Here is a 17,512-nt window from a genome sequence, read left to right on the forward strand (position 1 = left end):
TCCTCAAGTCAGGGGGACTTGGAAAAGCAACCTGGAAGATTGTAACATCAGACGGTGAGCTGCTTGTCTCCCGCTCATGTTATTGCAGGAGTGATCCCTTCCTCGCTAGTGACAGAGAATCTGTTTGAGATACTGCAGTGCTGGGTTATGGACGGTAGTTTTTGATGGACTCTAGATCAAGGTCTCTTTGGGGGCTTTTGCTATTGCTTGCAGGGTGGGGGTGCTTTTTGCTGGGGCAAGTGGGGGAAATGGGAGGAGCAGGTCTATGCTTCCACTGCTGCTTGTGCATGTGGGGGAGATGGGGCTTTGGGGTTCTGCTGTTTCTGTCATCCATTCTTCGGGATTTTTGTTTTGAGGATGTCTGCAAAGAGTAAGAATTTCAGGTTGTGTACTGTATACATTCTCTGATATTAAATTGAACGATTTGAACTACTTTACTGGTGATTATAATTTTCCAACTCTCCCTTCCAATTCCAACTTGCATTTATCTCTGGTATGTCCTCTATAGTGAAAACCAATGAAAAATACCCATTTCATTCATCTACTGACTCCTTTCTTTCCATGATAAATTCCCAGACTTGCTGACTATAGAACTAGCACTCAATTTTTAATACTTTCTAATTGCCTATAGGAACTCATGCTGTTTTTACATTCCCGGTCACCTTTATCTAATTTAATTTTTCCTTTGTCATCAAGCTTTTAGTAACTCTTTATTGATTTTTATATCCTGTCTAATATTCTGGCTTGCCACCTGTCTTTATACAATTATATGCTTTTACTTTAAGTTTGACACCATCAAAATTCAAAAAAAAAAGTTCAAAGTAAATTTATTATCGAAGTGCAGTATGTAAACATCACCATATACAGCTCTGAAATTAGTTTTCTTGCAGGCAGTCACAGTAGGACAGAGAAATACAACAGAATCCATGAAAAGCTACACACAAAGACTGACAACCAACCAATGTCAAAAAGAAGACAAACTGTCTTAAAGAGCAATTACAGACTGCAAATTGCAGTGATAGAAACACAGACCAAGTACTTTTAGTAGTTTTGTGAGCTGCCCGTAAAAAATCGCTGTGTATCACCACCGCCATCTTGACTTTTTAGTTAATTACAGATGGTGGGCCCTCCCCTTGGAATGTCTCCTTCTTGTTGAAAGAGATTCCCTTCGGGTTCTCTGAAAGGTGCCCTGATACAACAGCCAAGGCATCTTGGCTAACCAATCTTTTACCCAAACTTGCTAGTTTATTAATTAGGGATATTATTATTGAGCAGAGCAGCTCCTCCGTTCTTTCACTAGCTTCCTGTTCATGATAAATGTCAATAATATTTATGTCATAAGATCCCCAGTTATGCCAGCCTGCAGCTAACTCAGTGATGGCCATCAGATCATACATATGGTCATCCCTCTATGAGTTTGCAGATGGCACCACCATGGTGGGCCAAAACTCAAATAACAATGAGTCGGAGCACAGGAAGGAGATAGCGAGCTTAGCAACATGGTGTCATGACAACAACCTTTCCCTCAATGTCAGCAGCACAAAATAGCTCGCCATTGACTTCAGGAAGGTGGGTGGTGTACGCGCTCCTGTTGTCATCAGTGGTGCTGAGGTTGAGAGGGTTGAGACCCTCAAGTTCCTAGGAGTCAACATCACCTGTCCTGGTCCAACCACATTGACACCATTGCCAAGGAAGTTCACCAACATCTCTACTTCCTCACAAGGCTAAAGAAATTCAGCATGTTTCTGTCGACCCTCTCCGATGTTTACAGATATACCATAGAAAACATCCTATATCAAATTACATAGCCATAATGCATTCAAATAGGACAGAGACTCCGAACCTTATGATGCCATTAACTGAGAGATCCATGGACCCCGAGTTGCGAATCCCTCCCCTATTTGAATGCATTATGGCTTGGTAAGGCAATTGCTCTGCCCAACTCTGCACATCACTGAAACCAACCCCCCCTCCATGAACTCTGTTGAAACTTCTCACAATCTCGGTAAAGCAGCCAGCATTATCAAATAACCAACCCACCCCAGTCTCCTTCCTCCTCCCTCCCATAGGGGAGAAAGTACTAAAGCCTGAAAGCACGTACCAGCTGTCTCAAGGACAGCTTCTATCTCACCGCCGTAGGATTATTGAATGGTCCCCTTTACAATAAGACGGATTTCTAACCTCTTACTCTATCTCATTATGGTCTTGCACTTTCGCTGTAATTGTAACACTTTATTCTGCATTCAGTTATTGTTCTTCCCTTGTACTCCCTCAATGTACTGATGTGATTAAATGATCTGTACGACAAAGTTTTTAATTGTACCTCAGCACATGTGACAATAATAAACCAATTTACCAATTTCCTTTTTGTTTCAGATGCAGAGACTTTAATTAGTATCTTAATTATTTTTATAAGCTGTAGCCTTGTGCGCAGATTTGTTCTTAAATTTATACTCTCTGTCCCTTTCTGCCATAAACTGATTATTTCCCGTATTTAATATTTTTTCTCTCTAGTCTTGTCTATACTGTTTAATTTATTACATCCCCTCACCTTTGATCTTTTGCCAACACCATTTGCTTTGGAAGTATTTGAAGGTGACAAGGAAAGCTTTAAAACCGAGCCTCTGGAAGAAGGAGAGAAAGGTATTCCATATGCTCCGGTGATGGGTACATGTTGGGACATGGGCAGCAAACCTCTGAAGGTCTAAATCAGGGGTTCAATGGACCCCTTGTCTGATGGTGTTGGTCCATGGCATAAAAAAGGTTGGGAACCCCTGGTCCATATCAAGCACCTCAATAGTATCAGGTCTGATCGAAGTGTTGAGCTGGGGTTGGGATTTGAGAGTGAAATTGTTGTGAGTGGAAACATAGACATGGAGTTTGTTTGAAACAGAGGTCAATAGTCCTGGGATATGGGGTGTCGGCATGTGGCCAAGTGGTTAAGGCATTCGCCTAGCGACCTGAAGGTCATGAGTTCGAGCCCCAGCGAGGCAGCATGTTGTGTCCTTGAGCAAGGCACTTAACCACACATTGCTCTTTGACGACACCGGTGCCAAGCTGTATGGGTCCCAATGCCCTTCCCTTGGACAACATCGGTGTCGTGGAGAGGGAGACTTGCAGCATGGGCAACTGCTGGTCTTCCATACAACCTTGCCCAGGCCTGCGCCCTGGAGAGACTGAAGACCTTCCAGGCGCAGATCCATGGTCTTGCAAGACTAATGGATGCTTTTAAAATGGGCTTGGTGCAGGAAAATGCCACTGAGACAAGAGGATCAGCCGTGATCCTGACAAATGATGGAGCAGTTTTGAGGGACTGGACGTCGTTCTTCTGCTCCTAATTCAAATGTTATTTCCAAAGACCCACTTAAACAGGGAAATCCCACAAGCACTCCTATCAAATCCTGTAGAAGCTACAGACCCAAACCTACAATCTGGGAACGGGATGGTTCCATCTTGGCAACTGCAATGGAAGTGTCTTACGTATTTATTTAATGATACAGCATCGTAAAGGTCCTTTGAGCTACACCACACCAGCAACCCCCAGCAAAACCCCATTAACCCTAACCTAATCATGGGATCATTCACAATGTCCGGACTGTGGGAGGAAGCCAGAGGACTGGAGTAAGTCTACACATTCCTTGGGGAGGACGTGCAGAATGGCGCCGGAATTGAACTCTGAACTCTGGAACGCCCTGAGCTGTAATAACATTGCACTATCCACTACACTACCGTGAAGTCCGCTAAATGCGATATGGAATGTTTGGAGGATACATGCTACTGCAATAATCTGGACTAGCAGATTTTCTAGGCTATTGGATGTCTCTCCTACTCATAACCAAACCCATTTGTGTCTGTTGCTGCCTGACCTGCAGAACTTTTCCAGTACTAGACCATAAGACCATAAGCTATAGGCCATTCAGCCCATCCAGTCTGCTCCGCCATTTCATCAAGGCTGATCCATTTTCCCTCTCAGCCCCAATCTCCTGCCCTCTCCCTGTATCCCTTCATGCCCTGACCAATCTCTGCCTTAAACGTACATAAAGACTTGGCCTGCACAGACGCCTGTGGCAACAAATTCCACAGATTCACCAGTCTCTGGCTAAAGAAGTTCCTGCTCACCTCCACTCTAAAAGGACACCCCTCCATTCTGAGGCTGTGTCCTCTGGTGTTAAAGACTCTCCCAGCATCCTCTCCATATCCAATCTATCAAAGCCTTTCAGCATTCGATAGTTTTCAATGAGGTCACCCCTCATTCTAGTGAATACAGGTCCAGAGCCATCAAATGCTCTTCATATGACAAGCCATTCAATCCTGGAATCATTTTTGTGAATCTCCTTTGAACCCTCTCCTGCTTCAGCACATCCTTTCTAAGATAAGGGGCCCAAACCTGTTCACAATACTCCAAGTGAGGCTTCACTGGTGCTTTATAAAATCTCAACATTACATCCTTGCTTTTATATTCTGCAGTTTTCCCCCCAGTTTTCTTTGTCAGTAGACATTCATGCGCCTTTCTACTCAATATCATTTCCCTGTTGTACTGGCAGCCTGCATTACACTTTCTCTGGAACTGTAACACTTTCTTCTGCATTCTATAATTGTCTTTCCTTGCACTATTTCACTGCACTGTTTTAATGAGATGGTCAGAATGGATGGTATATTAAACAAAGTTTTTCACCGTACTCCAGTACACGTGACAATAATAAACCAATTTGCCAATAGAGTCGTGACTTCCTTGTGAGGCTATTCCACAGGGTAACACGTAAAATTTCTGAAGTGAACAAATTCCTCATCATGATTTAGTACCATCTAGTACTGATTCCAGCTCCTCCTAATATATTTCAGGCCAAACATTATCTGGCAACAGGTTTTGTACTGTTGTTTTTGAAGTATCCTTTAATCCACTCCCAGATGAACTCTGGAGTCCTTCTGAGAGTGGGGTAAGTCCAAGACAAGGTAATGAGCTGGTCTGTATTTAAATCGCTCACATTGTCTATCCCAACGAGATTTAGTCAAGATCTAAGAACTGGAGAGAAAACGAAGGAAATCCAAATTCTGTTTCGCGTTGTAGTTTGGCACAACGGACTGGTTACCTCGGCAACCAGAGGGAAATCAGATGGCTGTACATCTGTAAACATCCTATAGTCCTGTTAAGATCAGCAAATTTCTTTCCCAAAGGCATTAATTAACTGGGCAGATATTATATCGATATGATAGTTTCAACATTATGGTTAGAGGATAGTTGTTCCTTTCAGTTAAAAGGTAAAGTTCCTCCGCACACCTTGTTTGGCGCATCGGGTGACAACCTCGCCGTTTCTTCAGCATTTGTCCGTTTTACGAGGCCGAGTTGCCAGCTCGACCCTCGAACCAGCGTGAACGGAAAGCAGGCAAGGAGTCGGCCGGATTCGAACCCGGGACCATCTGCTCCAAAGTCTGGCGCGGATGTGGCCAGCAACCTTTTAGTTACTGGCTATTTAATCAACCAAATGCAAGTTCTCCCACTCCATTGATGAGATTCTAAGCCAGCACTGGTCCAGGCCTCTGAATTAGCAGTCCCACAGTACAACCACATTCCCCAACAGAAGTCAAGTACCACTCATAACCGGTCGATCAGGTTTCACCTATACAGTATATCATCCAATACTTTTCCTATGTTCAACCATGCTGAAATAACAATGATATGTGTTAATAAAAGTGATCCAAGTTCCCAAAAGTATACAGAACAAGTGGGCATCCTGAAAGGGTGATCCTGCAAATACACAAGGCACCCTGAAACCCAGATCTCCTTATTCTATGACATTTCCATCAGATTTCCCAGACATGATTCCCAGAAAGTACAAGGCGTGGAACCATTTGAAGATAAATTCACTGATCTCTGAATGAGGCAGGCAGATGCTGACATATATACTTGACTCATAGGGAGAATACAGCATCAAAACAGATTGGAAAAAAAACATAAATCAAATGCATCAGAAGTGCCTTACCGCGTGATTTCATGCCAATGAAGCGATTCTCTACGATGTCTATCCGTCCAACCCCATGCTTACTCCTGGAAAAAGAAAGATGAATGGCAGAGTTGAGTTTCCTTTTCAATCGGGTGAAACACCCCCATAAAGGTACAACAGGGCATTAACTAATAGGCTCAAGTGATGTAGACATTAATATGGTTGAGGTTAAAAAGGGCCAGTCAACTGAGAGGCAGTGAGATAAACTCGCACAATGAACATTCTGCCTCATTAAAGGATGTCAAAATTTTTTAGTTCGGCTGCACAGTTCCAAGGCACAGAGCCTGGCACTTTGTCGGGTCCTGAATAGGAGTGAAGTCAGATTAGAATTAAATGAGACTGATCTTTTCACACCCTTTGAAGGGAGACGTCGAGTGGTACACAAAGAGGCAATTCTCCATGTCGACAGCATGCTGCTGGAGCTGTGCTGTATGTGAAGCAGCTGATTAAATCCGGAAGAAGACCTCCAGGACTGCCACATTCAGGGTACACACATAGACAAAAATCCATGCAGAATTCTCACAGTCCAGCCAGCTATAGGCAGGCACTCAGGACATCACAGTAGGCTCGAGGGGGAAAAAAATACAGTAAATCCTATCTCATTTATACATGTCTATTCAGCATCACATAAAAACTCATTGCAATGCAAATCCCGCTTTCATCTTGCAAACACACAGCACTTAAAGTGGCTTATTATGAAGAATGGTAACCGAGGAAGTTGACAATTAAAAGTGACAGTAACCAGGAGACAAGATTTTTTTAAAAAAATAAACCTCTTTAACATCACAGCTGTATTCATACAACTCTCATTGTGCGTGTGAAGTCATTTTGCCGATCTTTTAAATAACAGTTTAAAAGGGGATAAAGCACAGTTTTATATCATTGTAGTATTTTGTCCCAATACAACACATAATTGCTATGTCACGCATTCTTTCATGAACAAAACAAAACAATAAACTTCTACCTAAACAAAACTCAGAGTTGATGCTTGTTTTATTTAACACAGTATAAACCCTTTCCCAGGCCTTTTATCCCTCAAAAGACCGAGCCTACATTAAATCACATCGCTTTCAAATGGACACCGTCTGAATTTCAAATCACTATTAGTGAAAAATATAAACACTAATTTTAAATTACTTTTCATTTGTGATTTTGCATGAAATAGACAAGGCATGAAGCTCAACACATCAAACAGAAGTGATCTCCTGTTGGTCTACGCTTGTGATACTTACACATTCATCTATTTATAATCATCCCATTGATACCATTCTGGATTCACTTCATTTTTGACTTTTTAAACAATTATTCAATTGTATTGAAGGCGTATAAATTGCCCAAATCAGCTTTTGTGATAAAATGTTCACTGGTCCATCGCAGTTGTGATATTACCACACTGTATTAACATGCACAATATTAGAAAATAAAGAAAAGGGTAACAGTGAAGAAATTCCAGAGCACAAGAGGGATCGTGGACCTGCTACCGTAGACTAGACCTTGAACTCAACCGCTCGGAGGCAGGTTGGCCAGTGGCTGTTTGGAAAAGGGCCGAGGCTGCCTCCCAACACCTGAGACCTGGGTTCAGTCCTGACCTCGGGTGCTGCTGGTGCAAAGTTTTGCACCTTCTCCCTGTGACCACAGGGCCTTCCCCCAGACTCTCCAGTTTACCTCTGCACCCCAGACATGAGCGGGCTGGTAGGATAATTAAACTGCCCCTAGCTTACAGGTGAGTGTCGGAAACCATGAGGATGTGTGGAGAATAAAATGGGATGAGTGCAGACTTACAGGTGGGCGGTTGATAGTCAGAGTAGACCTGGCAGGTGAAGCCCCAATGTCTTTGTAATTCTTTGCTTTAAATGGCTGTGATCTTGTTTCACTCTGGCTACAGTCAATTTTCAGTCGTGTAATGATGATAAAGAAAGTTAGATAATCATTTTTCTTAGCATTCCTCTCTTCCCATGATGTTATCTATGGGGGGGGGGGTGATATTTTACTTCTGACTCCTGTCTTTTAATTGACATTTTGCCCAGATGTACAAGCCTCACTAGTGAGTGTTGGCAACTATTTTATAGTCTGGAACCTCTATAACTTTACTGGCCACACTCTTGGTCTTTCTTGTCAGACGCTAATTAAGGGCTGTGATTCCGCCTGACATTTCACCCTTTCCCGAGAAGGCAATATAAGTTAATTGCACTCTCTATGGCTCACTGTTGCTTCCCCCAGCCCCTTGGGCATGCTCCAGCATTCAATTACATAACGGCCATTATGTACCTCAACTCTAATCAATACCCTGACCCAACAGAACTCTGTCAATGTCTCTTCAATTAACACAACACCCACTGCTCTTCTGAGGAGAGATTACCACTACCTTGTTTTCAGGACGGTTAACGATTTCACTTCTAGTTAGTCTAAATTTAATTTTAAGATTATGTTCTCTCCTTGTGGATTCCACCCCACTCAAACCACCCCCCCCCAAAGTTGCTTCTTTTTACCTATTTTATCAAATCTTTTAGCCACAAGCAGATCTAATTCTGGACGTTCTCAGAAATTCCAAATGCAAGGGAATGTAGTCACAATCCCCATGGTTTAATCCTTTAAATTCTAGTATCTGTTCAGTGAATTCTAGTATACATCTTCTTTGTACCTTACACCCTCCTTGAAAGATGCACCTTTTAGGATCAAATTTCGGATTTATTTATCACCTAGATACACAAAGTGAACTGCATCATTTGCATCACAGCCAGCTCGCCTGAGGATGTGCTGGGGCAGCCCGCCAGTTCCCAGTCCGTGTATGGAATTTGCAGTAAGGTAAAGACAGGCTGGGGCAGTTGTGGTCAAGTAGTGAGACAGCCCGAGGCAGACGGGAAAACAGAAGGATGTGAAACACCCAACAGCTAAAGGCCAATTTATACTTGTGTGTCAAATCGATGCCGTACCCTACACCGTACCCTATGCCGTAGCCTGACGTGCACCTCCCCAAAAATGTAACTACGCGTCGCGGCAACGCAGACCGCAACAACTGTGATTGGTCCGCTTGGTAGCGTCGCATTTCCTCCTACGCTGCAATAGCTTGCCGTTGGGCGACTGAAAGGAGGGAAGGAACTCTGGCTGCAATGCTTTCCATAAAGCTTTACAGACCTCCGAAATTATGGAGGACCCTGTGCTCGACGCCAGTTTGTAGCTAGCTGCTACAGCCTGTTGACTTCCACCGGAAGCTAAAACTCGAATGGTGATTGCCAGTCTCAGAGTATACTGTGCGTACACTGATGCGAAATAAATGGTTGAAGGTGATGAACCAAATCGTCAAATCTACCTGCCGACATCTGAAAATATTTGAAATGCATTTCCTCGTCCATGTCTCTCAGTGGCCGGACAAGCACAGAAAATTCACCCTCCTTCAGTTTCAGTTACCATTGTTTGAAGTTTGAGTTTCTTTGTGGTGAGTTTCAACACGAAGAAACTCAACACAGTGGCATAGAAACCCCACCGCCAACTAGTGTTTTGGTGGTGAATTGCAGAGCGATGCAGACACACCAACGCACAAGTATAAATGCTCACAACGGTGTAGCCCACTTGCGTAGGCTGCAGCGTAAGCTAGTACACACAAGTATAAATCAGCCTTAAGGCTCCACAGTCTTTACAAACGTTAAAGTATCATCGGCTGTCTGCTCAAAGTTTCGATTGACTTTAGCACCTCTAATGTGAATGGAAATTAATCTTGCGAGTGAGGAATTGAAACATATACAATTTACAATGATCAATATTAGTAACTGATGAGCCAGTTCTGTATAAAACTAGCAGTTATCCGTTCAGACTTGGGAATAGTGTGGGTGACAGGGAACCGTGCTGTTCTCCTTGTACACAAATAAATAAAAGGAATGTTTGAGTGGTAAGAGTGCATGCATTCTCGGCCCAGTTAGTTTAGTTATTTTATCATATTTTAGTGTCAGCAATGACAGTTACTTTGACACATATTGCAGCGGAGTAACAGTAGTATCTGGATAATGTTACTGCCTGTAATGAACTAACTGAATGACACTTGCTCGCAACCTGTAAGTTCAAAGTAGATTCATTATCACAGTATGTATATGTTACTATATATTATCCCTGAGCTACATTTTCTTGCGGGCATCCAGCTCTTGCTGGAACTTGCAATTTCCAGCATCTTCCGCAAGATGAGCAAGTGGATAAATAAAATAAAAACACAACAATGCTTCAGACTTCAGGCCAGCTGCCCACCTCAGGGCATGGCCTTTGGGATCTATATCAGGGTGGGGGAACTGCCATGCCAGGATCCCGCCTTCCAACTGTTCTTTGTAATGGACTGGAAGTCCTTCTGCCCCGTACAAAGAAACGGCGGTAAAAGGCAGGGATCTAGCTGCCTTGCCGTCATCATTATGGCAGGAGGCTGCTGGACACGGTGGAGTTGGTGAAAATTCCAGTGGGTGCTGGAACGTCTTTTTCACCTGCACTCCCGCCGTTGGGCCAATGCAAATCTTGGTGCTGTATTCACAACACGCTGGAGGAACTCAGCAGGTCGGGCAGCATCCGTGGAAACGATCAGTCAACGCTTCGGGCTGGAACCCTTCGTCAGGTTCCAGCCCGAAACGTTGACTGATCATCTCCACGGATGCTGCCCGACCTGCTGAGTTCCTCCAGTGTGTTGTGAGTGTTGCTTTAACCCCAGCGTCTGCAGAGTATTTTGTGTTTGTGCTGTTATCATAGGGCCAATAAAAATCAATTAAACCAGAATCAGTGTCAGTGCTTACGTAGCTGCGCAGATAAAACAACTGCTACAATCCATAACTAACAATCATACTAAATATTGAAAGCTTCCCATATAGGATTTTAAAACTATGTAAGATCTGTACACAATCCCCTGAGACAGACAGACACACACACACCGAATCCCTCCTACAGCACTGACGCAGTCTTCTGTGCTAAGTGTCATCATTAAGCATATTGTTATTGCTGCAAACCACCCCCCCAGCCTTAATTTGCCCTCTCTACTTTGTCCAAGTTACCCCTCCCTCTGAATAGGCCTGCATGCTCTGTTCACCAACTCAACTCCCCACTCCCGTATTTCTTCCCTTTCTCTGCGAAGGAGCTGGCAAACTCCAGCCTTTCTGCACCTGAGTCACAAGAACCGGAACGTCACACTTACCGCATCAGTTTGTGATACATCCAGTTTGATCTTAACAGGCAAAAAGGATTTAATTGCAACAAAATATTTATAACTGTATTTCCAAGATTAATTCCTGGAACTTAACTAGCGCAATGCTCTTACTGACTGGGGCGCCAGAGCTCAATCCTGGCGTGCCCTGTAAGGAGTGTCCATACATCGTGCCCGTGGAATGCGTGCGTTTTCCCTGGGTGCTCCGGTCTCCTGCCACAGTCCAAAGGCACACTGGGCCGGTTAACTGGTCATCGCAAATTGTCCCATAATTAGGCTGGGGTTAAATTGGGGTTGTCGGGGGTCAGAGGGCCTTCTCTGCGTTGCGTCGCTAAATAAATAAATTCATTAAGCATTTCAAGCTTTTCAGTCGGTCTGCTGGCACGAAAGACTGGTTTGCTACCCTACGTACTGTAATAAGTAAAAAGGGAAATAAATTACTCTGTAGCTCTATGTTGAAAATGTCTGTAATTCTCTTACCCAATTGCATTGAGGTACATGAAGAGTTCAAGGGCAGAGCTGTAAATGGTCTTATCACCCAGGTTGGTGACCTTGACAGGAACACCTGCAACACAACGGGGGAAAAAAAGAAAGCATTTTAAGGCCTAGGTTCTATAACTTCATGGATGGTGCATTAAATAGGGCTGACAAATATGAACTATGACTATACCCTAGTCACTAAGAACTCAGTGAGCCTTGGCTGAGGAAGCTGTATTGAGACAAAAAAAAAACCTCCTTTCTTTTTTGGCCGTGAAATCATGGCCAGGCCCTTTACTAATTAAATTTCACACTTCGGCATTGTGTGCGCCACAGCACCTTCTGTCCCACCAGTACCTCATGCAGGCTGGACAAATGAGCGAGTAGAATAGGCTTTTTCAGGCTGATAAATGGGGGGGAGCACACAGTGCACAGTCGGCATGCACACATGCTCTACATTATCTTGCCCTACAAAGGTGAATGTCTGTAGAAGTCCATCAAGGGGAATAACCCCATGAATTAATCATTGCCCAAAACAGGCAAAAAAAAGGAGATGTCATTGGCCTACTTAATAGCTGCACGAAATGAGCAATAAATGGAAGAGGAAGCAGTTGGGGGTTTGGAAGGGGAGAAGCAGAAAGCCAGTCTCTAATCTCCTTCACATCCATCTGTCTACCTTATTAGCATTTAGCATGGCAATCAGTTGCCAATCAGAGTAAAATAGCCTTTTTAGCCTTTTCTCCACAAAATGTAAGCTCCATATTAATGATTACTAAACCCCGGCAAATTTTTGAGCCTGCGCTATTGTCTTCCGCTCATCCTCGTGAGCGCCAACATAGTCATCCTGTTGTCCATAATGCCTCTTAAGTCTGAAAAATAGTTAATAATTAGATTAAAACTTCAAATAAATTAACTCTTAGATGAATAGTTATAGCAGGGGGGCTTAGTCCAGTACAGCCATTAAAATGTATTAGATTTTGGTGCACCCATTCCCAGACACAAAAGTTGTTAACATAATAGCGCTGTAGAAAAGCACTCTGAAATAAAAACACAATAAAAAGCAGTGTTAAAGGGAACGTTTAATAATGTAGCACTTTCAAGATGCTTCCATTTTTATTTTTTTTTAATCGACAGTCAAATGATCACCTTATATTCAATTAACATCATAACTTAGTGGTTCTTGGATTTATGCCCACTTAATGATAATGTGGCGCCACTACTTTTGGAGTGTACTGGTGTGTGGGTAGATGATGCTATAACTGAAATTAGCCTTGTTCAAGCATTGCCAACTTTGCACGTGGTTTGGAAAATGGACGTGGTGCTGCTCATGCCCATGCAATAACAAGCAAGGACAGGATCAAGGTTCTTGGATTCTCTGTGAAAGCATCTGGGAATTTAGGAAGATTCTGGAGCAATGGTGAGGAACTCAATGCATGACAAGACTGCAATCCTTAAGCTTCTGTGGAAACACTGGGCCAATGATAGGGAGCTTAACATCCAGGGACAGAGATCTAAAGAGCATGTTAAAACAGTTCAATCATCATCTCTGTACTGAAGTTTATTCTAATTTGTAAAGTGTTCAGTGTTCAAAGTTCAAGGCAAATTTATTACCAGGAACGTACGTCTATGTTACCATATATTTAGCTTGAGGTTTCTTTTCTTGCAGGCATTTACAGGGGAAAAAAGAAATACAATAGAATTTCACAAAAAACTACGTCAACAGACAGACTGACAAACAACCAATGTGCAAAACTGAACAAATAAAAAGAAATGAAGAGAACAAGAGTTGTAACAAGACCAAGAAAGTGAGACTATAGGTCACAGAATCAGTTCAGAGTTGGGGTGAGTGAAGTTACCCACGTTGGTTCAGGAGCCTGATGGTTGAAGGGTGATAACTGTTCCTGAACCCGGTGGTGTGGGACCTAAGGCTCCTGTACCTCCTGCCTGACAGTGAGAAGCCTGGATGATAGGGGTGTTTGATGATGGATGCTGCTTTCTCGTGGCAGCGCTCCCTGTAAACGTACTCGGTGGTGGAGAGGGCTTTGCTTTTGATGGACTTGGCTGTATCCAAAGTTAGTGCAGTTTATCCGAACTGATTGATTCCGAGGATGAAAGAATTGTCCTCTGAATAGTTGAGTGAAGAATGAGAGGTTTTCTTATATTGAAAGATTCAGGAATCTGATAGGGACCAATAGGATAGATACTACAAAGGCCATTTCTTCTGGCCTGAGAGGCTGAAGATAAGAGACACTGCTGCAGGACCAGGGGTCCAAAATTTAAGACTGAGAGAAGAAGGTTCTTTACTCAGAAGACTGTAACTCTTCATAACGTTCGATAATCCACGGTGGCCATGGATGCACATTCAGCATTTTCAAGGTCAATACTGACAGAGCTTTGGGCACTGAAAGAAATTCAAGTGTTATGGGAATGGGATGGAAGTGAAGAATTCAGGCAGGGGATGGAAGTGAAGAATTCAGGCAGAGGATCGAATTTGGAAGAACTGGCTCGAAGGGCCATGGTTCAAGCGTTCTTGGGGCTTGAAGACAATGGAAATGTGACTTTGTTACGCTTATAGTGAAAGCTCTTCAAAATGCAACTTAGTGGGTCAATAATGTTAATAAAAACCTTGCATTATGCAGATCTTTATGAATCAGACTCTTACTATAATCCGCCAAAGAGTAGGGCTCTGGGCATTACTACTTTGAAGACGCTGGGTGGATGCAAGCCTGAGACTAAGATTAAGCATAGAGGCCTACCACATGGCATCAAAATCACACCGTAGCCAAAATACCAATAGAAGAGAAAGAGCTCCCCCTTCTTAGCTTGAAAACAAATTCTGGCAAATAGATAAATGAAGATCACAGAGAAGGGTAATCTGGTACTGGCCAGTGAGAAGGAAAAGATAGATACCCTGGATGACCAGAGCAATCGAGATTAAAGTGAACAGCGAGGCAGATTGTGATAAATATTAGGCTGGTAGTAGAGATTCAGATGGAAAGGAAGACATAGCAAATTGCCTGAGTGGTAAACGAGGGGCAATGCATGTAAGAGAAAGCATTTATGGATGATGTGGAATCATAGAAACATTCAGCACAGAAATAGGTCCTATCAGTATCAGAATCAGGTTTACTATCACCAGCCTGTAAATTCGTTAACTTTGCAGCAGCAGTACAATGCAATACATGATAAAAGGGAAATAAAACTGTGAATTACTTCAAGTATATAAGTAGTTAAATAGTAGTGTAAAAATAGAAATAAAAACGTAGTGAGGTAGTGTTCGTGTATTCAATGTCCGTTCAGAAATCAGACGGCAGAGGGGAAGAAGCTGTTCCTGAATCGCTGAGTGTGTGTGTGCCTTCAGGCTTCTGGACCTCCTTCCTGACGGTAACAGTGAGAAGAGGGCATCTCCTGGGTGACGGGGGTCCTTAATGATGGACTCTGCCTCCTCGAGGCATCACTCCATGAAGATGTCCTGGATACCAGAGGGTAGTGCCCATGATGGAGCCGACTAAGTTTACAATTCTCTGCGGTTTACTTTGATCCTGCGCAGTAGCCCCCTGCCCCCACAGTGGATGCTGATGCAGCCAGTTAGAATGAACTCCACCATGTCAATGCTGATAGCGATGCCCACCTGCACTATTTGCCCACGTTAGATTCATATCCTTCTACGACCTTCTTTTTAAACCTCGTGATTGTATCAGTCTCTGCCTCCTGCACTGTCAACTCCTTCCAAATATTCAGCACCTTTTGTAGAAAAACTTCACCCTCAGAGTTACTTTAAATTTCTCCTGTGTAAACAAACTTAACTTTTTTAAAATATGTTTTTTTAAATTGAGCTACAGTGTTCTTCCGGCCCTTCGAGCCACACCACCCAGCAATCTCCCAATCTAACCCTAGCCTAGTCACGGGACAATTTACAATGACCAATTAACCTGTCAGCCAGTACGTCCTTGCACTGTGGTTAGAAACTGGAGTGCTCGGTGGAAAACCCATGCGGTCTCGAGGAGAAGGTATAAACTCCTTACAGGCAGCAGCGGGAATTGAACCTGGGTCGGCACAACAATGTGGGCTGAAGGACCTGTACTGTGCTGTATTATTCTATGTTCTATGTCTATGTTGCCAGTACTGCAAAGCGTTGTGCTAAGTACTATACTACTGTGCAGTGGTACGGGTAGTGGTAGAGGTGAATGCTTTAGGGACATTTAAGAAAGTCTTAGATAGGCATGTGGATGACAGAAAAATAGTGGGCTATGCAGGAGGGAAGGGTTAATTGATCTTAGAGCAAGTTATAAGGCCAGCACAACATTGTGGGCTGAAGGGCCTGTACTGTGCTGTAACGTTCTAGGTTCTGTGAAAGGTTTTAGGAAAGGTAGGAGAGAAACAATACAAAAATCAGAGAGGACAAAAACAATGGAACAGAAACCATAGTTTCATCAATCGAAAAATTACGAGGAGCTCATGGAGTACACCCTCCTGTATCGAGGGAAGTTAAGGATGGACAGTGAGAGAAGGTCAAGAGGCAGACTTCCAATCCTCATTTGAAATGGGAGTGGTACCAGAGGACTGAGAAGTCAAAAAATCTGCGTCCAAGATCTAGTAAGTACAGCCCAACGGCTGTGGTATTAATGCTTACATATGCCACTTGGTTAATGAATGACAGTCAATGTAGGTCTGTAGTATCTGCCAAGCTCGATTAAGCTTTTCAAAGGAATAATCCTGCACTGATGGGAGAGGGCTGTGCATTTGACGTGGTGAAAGGCCTTTGATAAATAGCTTTACAATAGATTGGTTGGAAAAATTGAAATCCATTAAGTATACAATGAGGTCCATCAGCTAACAGGATTAACACTAATGCACTTTTCATTACTGATGTAAACTTTGGAATATGGGGCATTTTCTGAAGTTTGCAAAATGATGCAAAGTTCCAACGTGGCAAAAATAATATTCATGAGAATGGGGACTGAGGAAATTATAAATGGTGAGATGAAATTTAAGGTGGCAAAGTGATAATTGAAAATATTTAGAATAAGAGGACTAAATAATGAATATGAACTCAATATGAACTAAATGATGCAGCTTTGACGAGGTATACAGGCACTTCATTTCCGACGAAATTCAACAGCATATGACAAACTGGCAAAAAAGAATATGGGTTTACGAATACTAACGCACAAGGAGCCAAGCCATGGTTACTTCAAATAGTCATAAATCACTGATTAGGTCCCAGCTGAAGTTCAATGTCCAATAATTATAATGCTATACAAATGCAAATTCCTCCTGCAATTAATTTTAAATGGACAGGAAATCATGGGCCGTCCAAAGTTGGGAGTGACAAACCAAGCAAGCAAATACTTAGGTCCTTATGTCAGTTTATTTTTCAGCAAATTAGATATTGATTATTTTAAATTTTGCAGTTCAGAAACTAATTATGGCTGCCTGCTAGTTTTATATAATATCTTTCCTTGAAACTCCACCCTCCACAATAAAATGGAATAAAATAATCCCTTACCGTGCTTGAATTCAATCTCCAGTTTGTCAGGAATGTCCGTGGACTTTATTGGGTCAACTGTCATGGTCAGCATACCATCTGGTGCATGGTTCTGTCATATTAGCAAAAGAAAATCAACTTTAGCTATAATATTTCACTAGCACACTTAAAATGTTGTCAGGCTTCCAAAATCGCCATTCTGTACTCTGATATTAGGCGGTACTTAAATCATTTTGAGAGAGGAAGATTGGCTGCTTGTGTTTAGTTTCTCCAATACTTGTAGTTTATTTGCTATGCAGTAATATAACAAAAGGCTGAAAAAATTCTGTTTCCCATCTGAGGAGAGCCTACGCTGGCCAATTTCAAACAGAAAAA

The 17,512-nt window shown here is 42.8% G+C and overlaps 1 protein-coding gene across 1 annotated transcript in view; it reads right to left on the minus strand.

Moving 5' to 3' along the window:
* The window catches only part of ass1 (argininosuccinate synthase 1), a 189,098-nt gene that overhangs the window by 68,633 nt on the left and 102,953 nt on the right, over positions 1 to 17,512 (minus strand). Inside the window, exons 9-11 of the mRNA XM_072240198.1 lie at positions 17,159 to 17,249; positions 11,653 to 11,737; positions 5,982 to 6,046 (exon numbers count right to left, since the gene is read on the minus strand). Coding sequence (XP_072096299.1) covers positions 5,982 to 6,046; positions 11,653 to 11,737; positions 17,159 to 17,249 — 241 coding nt within the window. The remainder of the gene's footprint in view (positions 1 to 5,981; positions 6,047 to 11,652; positions 11,738 to 17,158; positions 17,250 to 17,512) is intronic.

Source organism: Mobula birostris, chromosome 22 (assembly GCF_030028105.1).
Source record: "Mobula birostris isolate sMobBir1 chromosome 22, sMobBir1.hap1, whole genome shotgun sequence".
Taxonomy (NCBI): Eukaryota; Metazoa; Chordata; class Chondrichthyes; order Myliobatiformes; family Myliobatidae; genus Mobula; species Mobula birostris.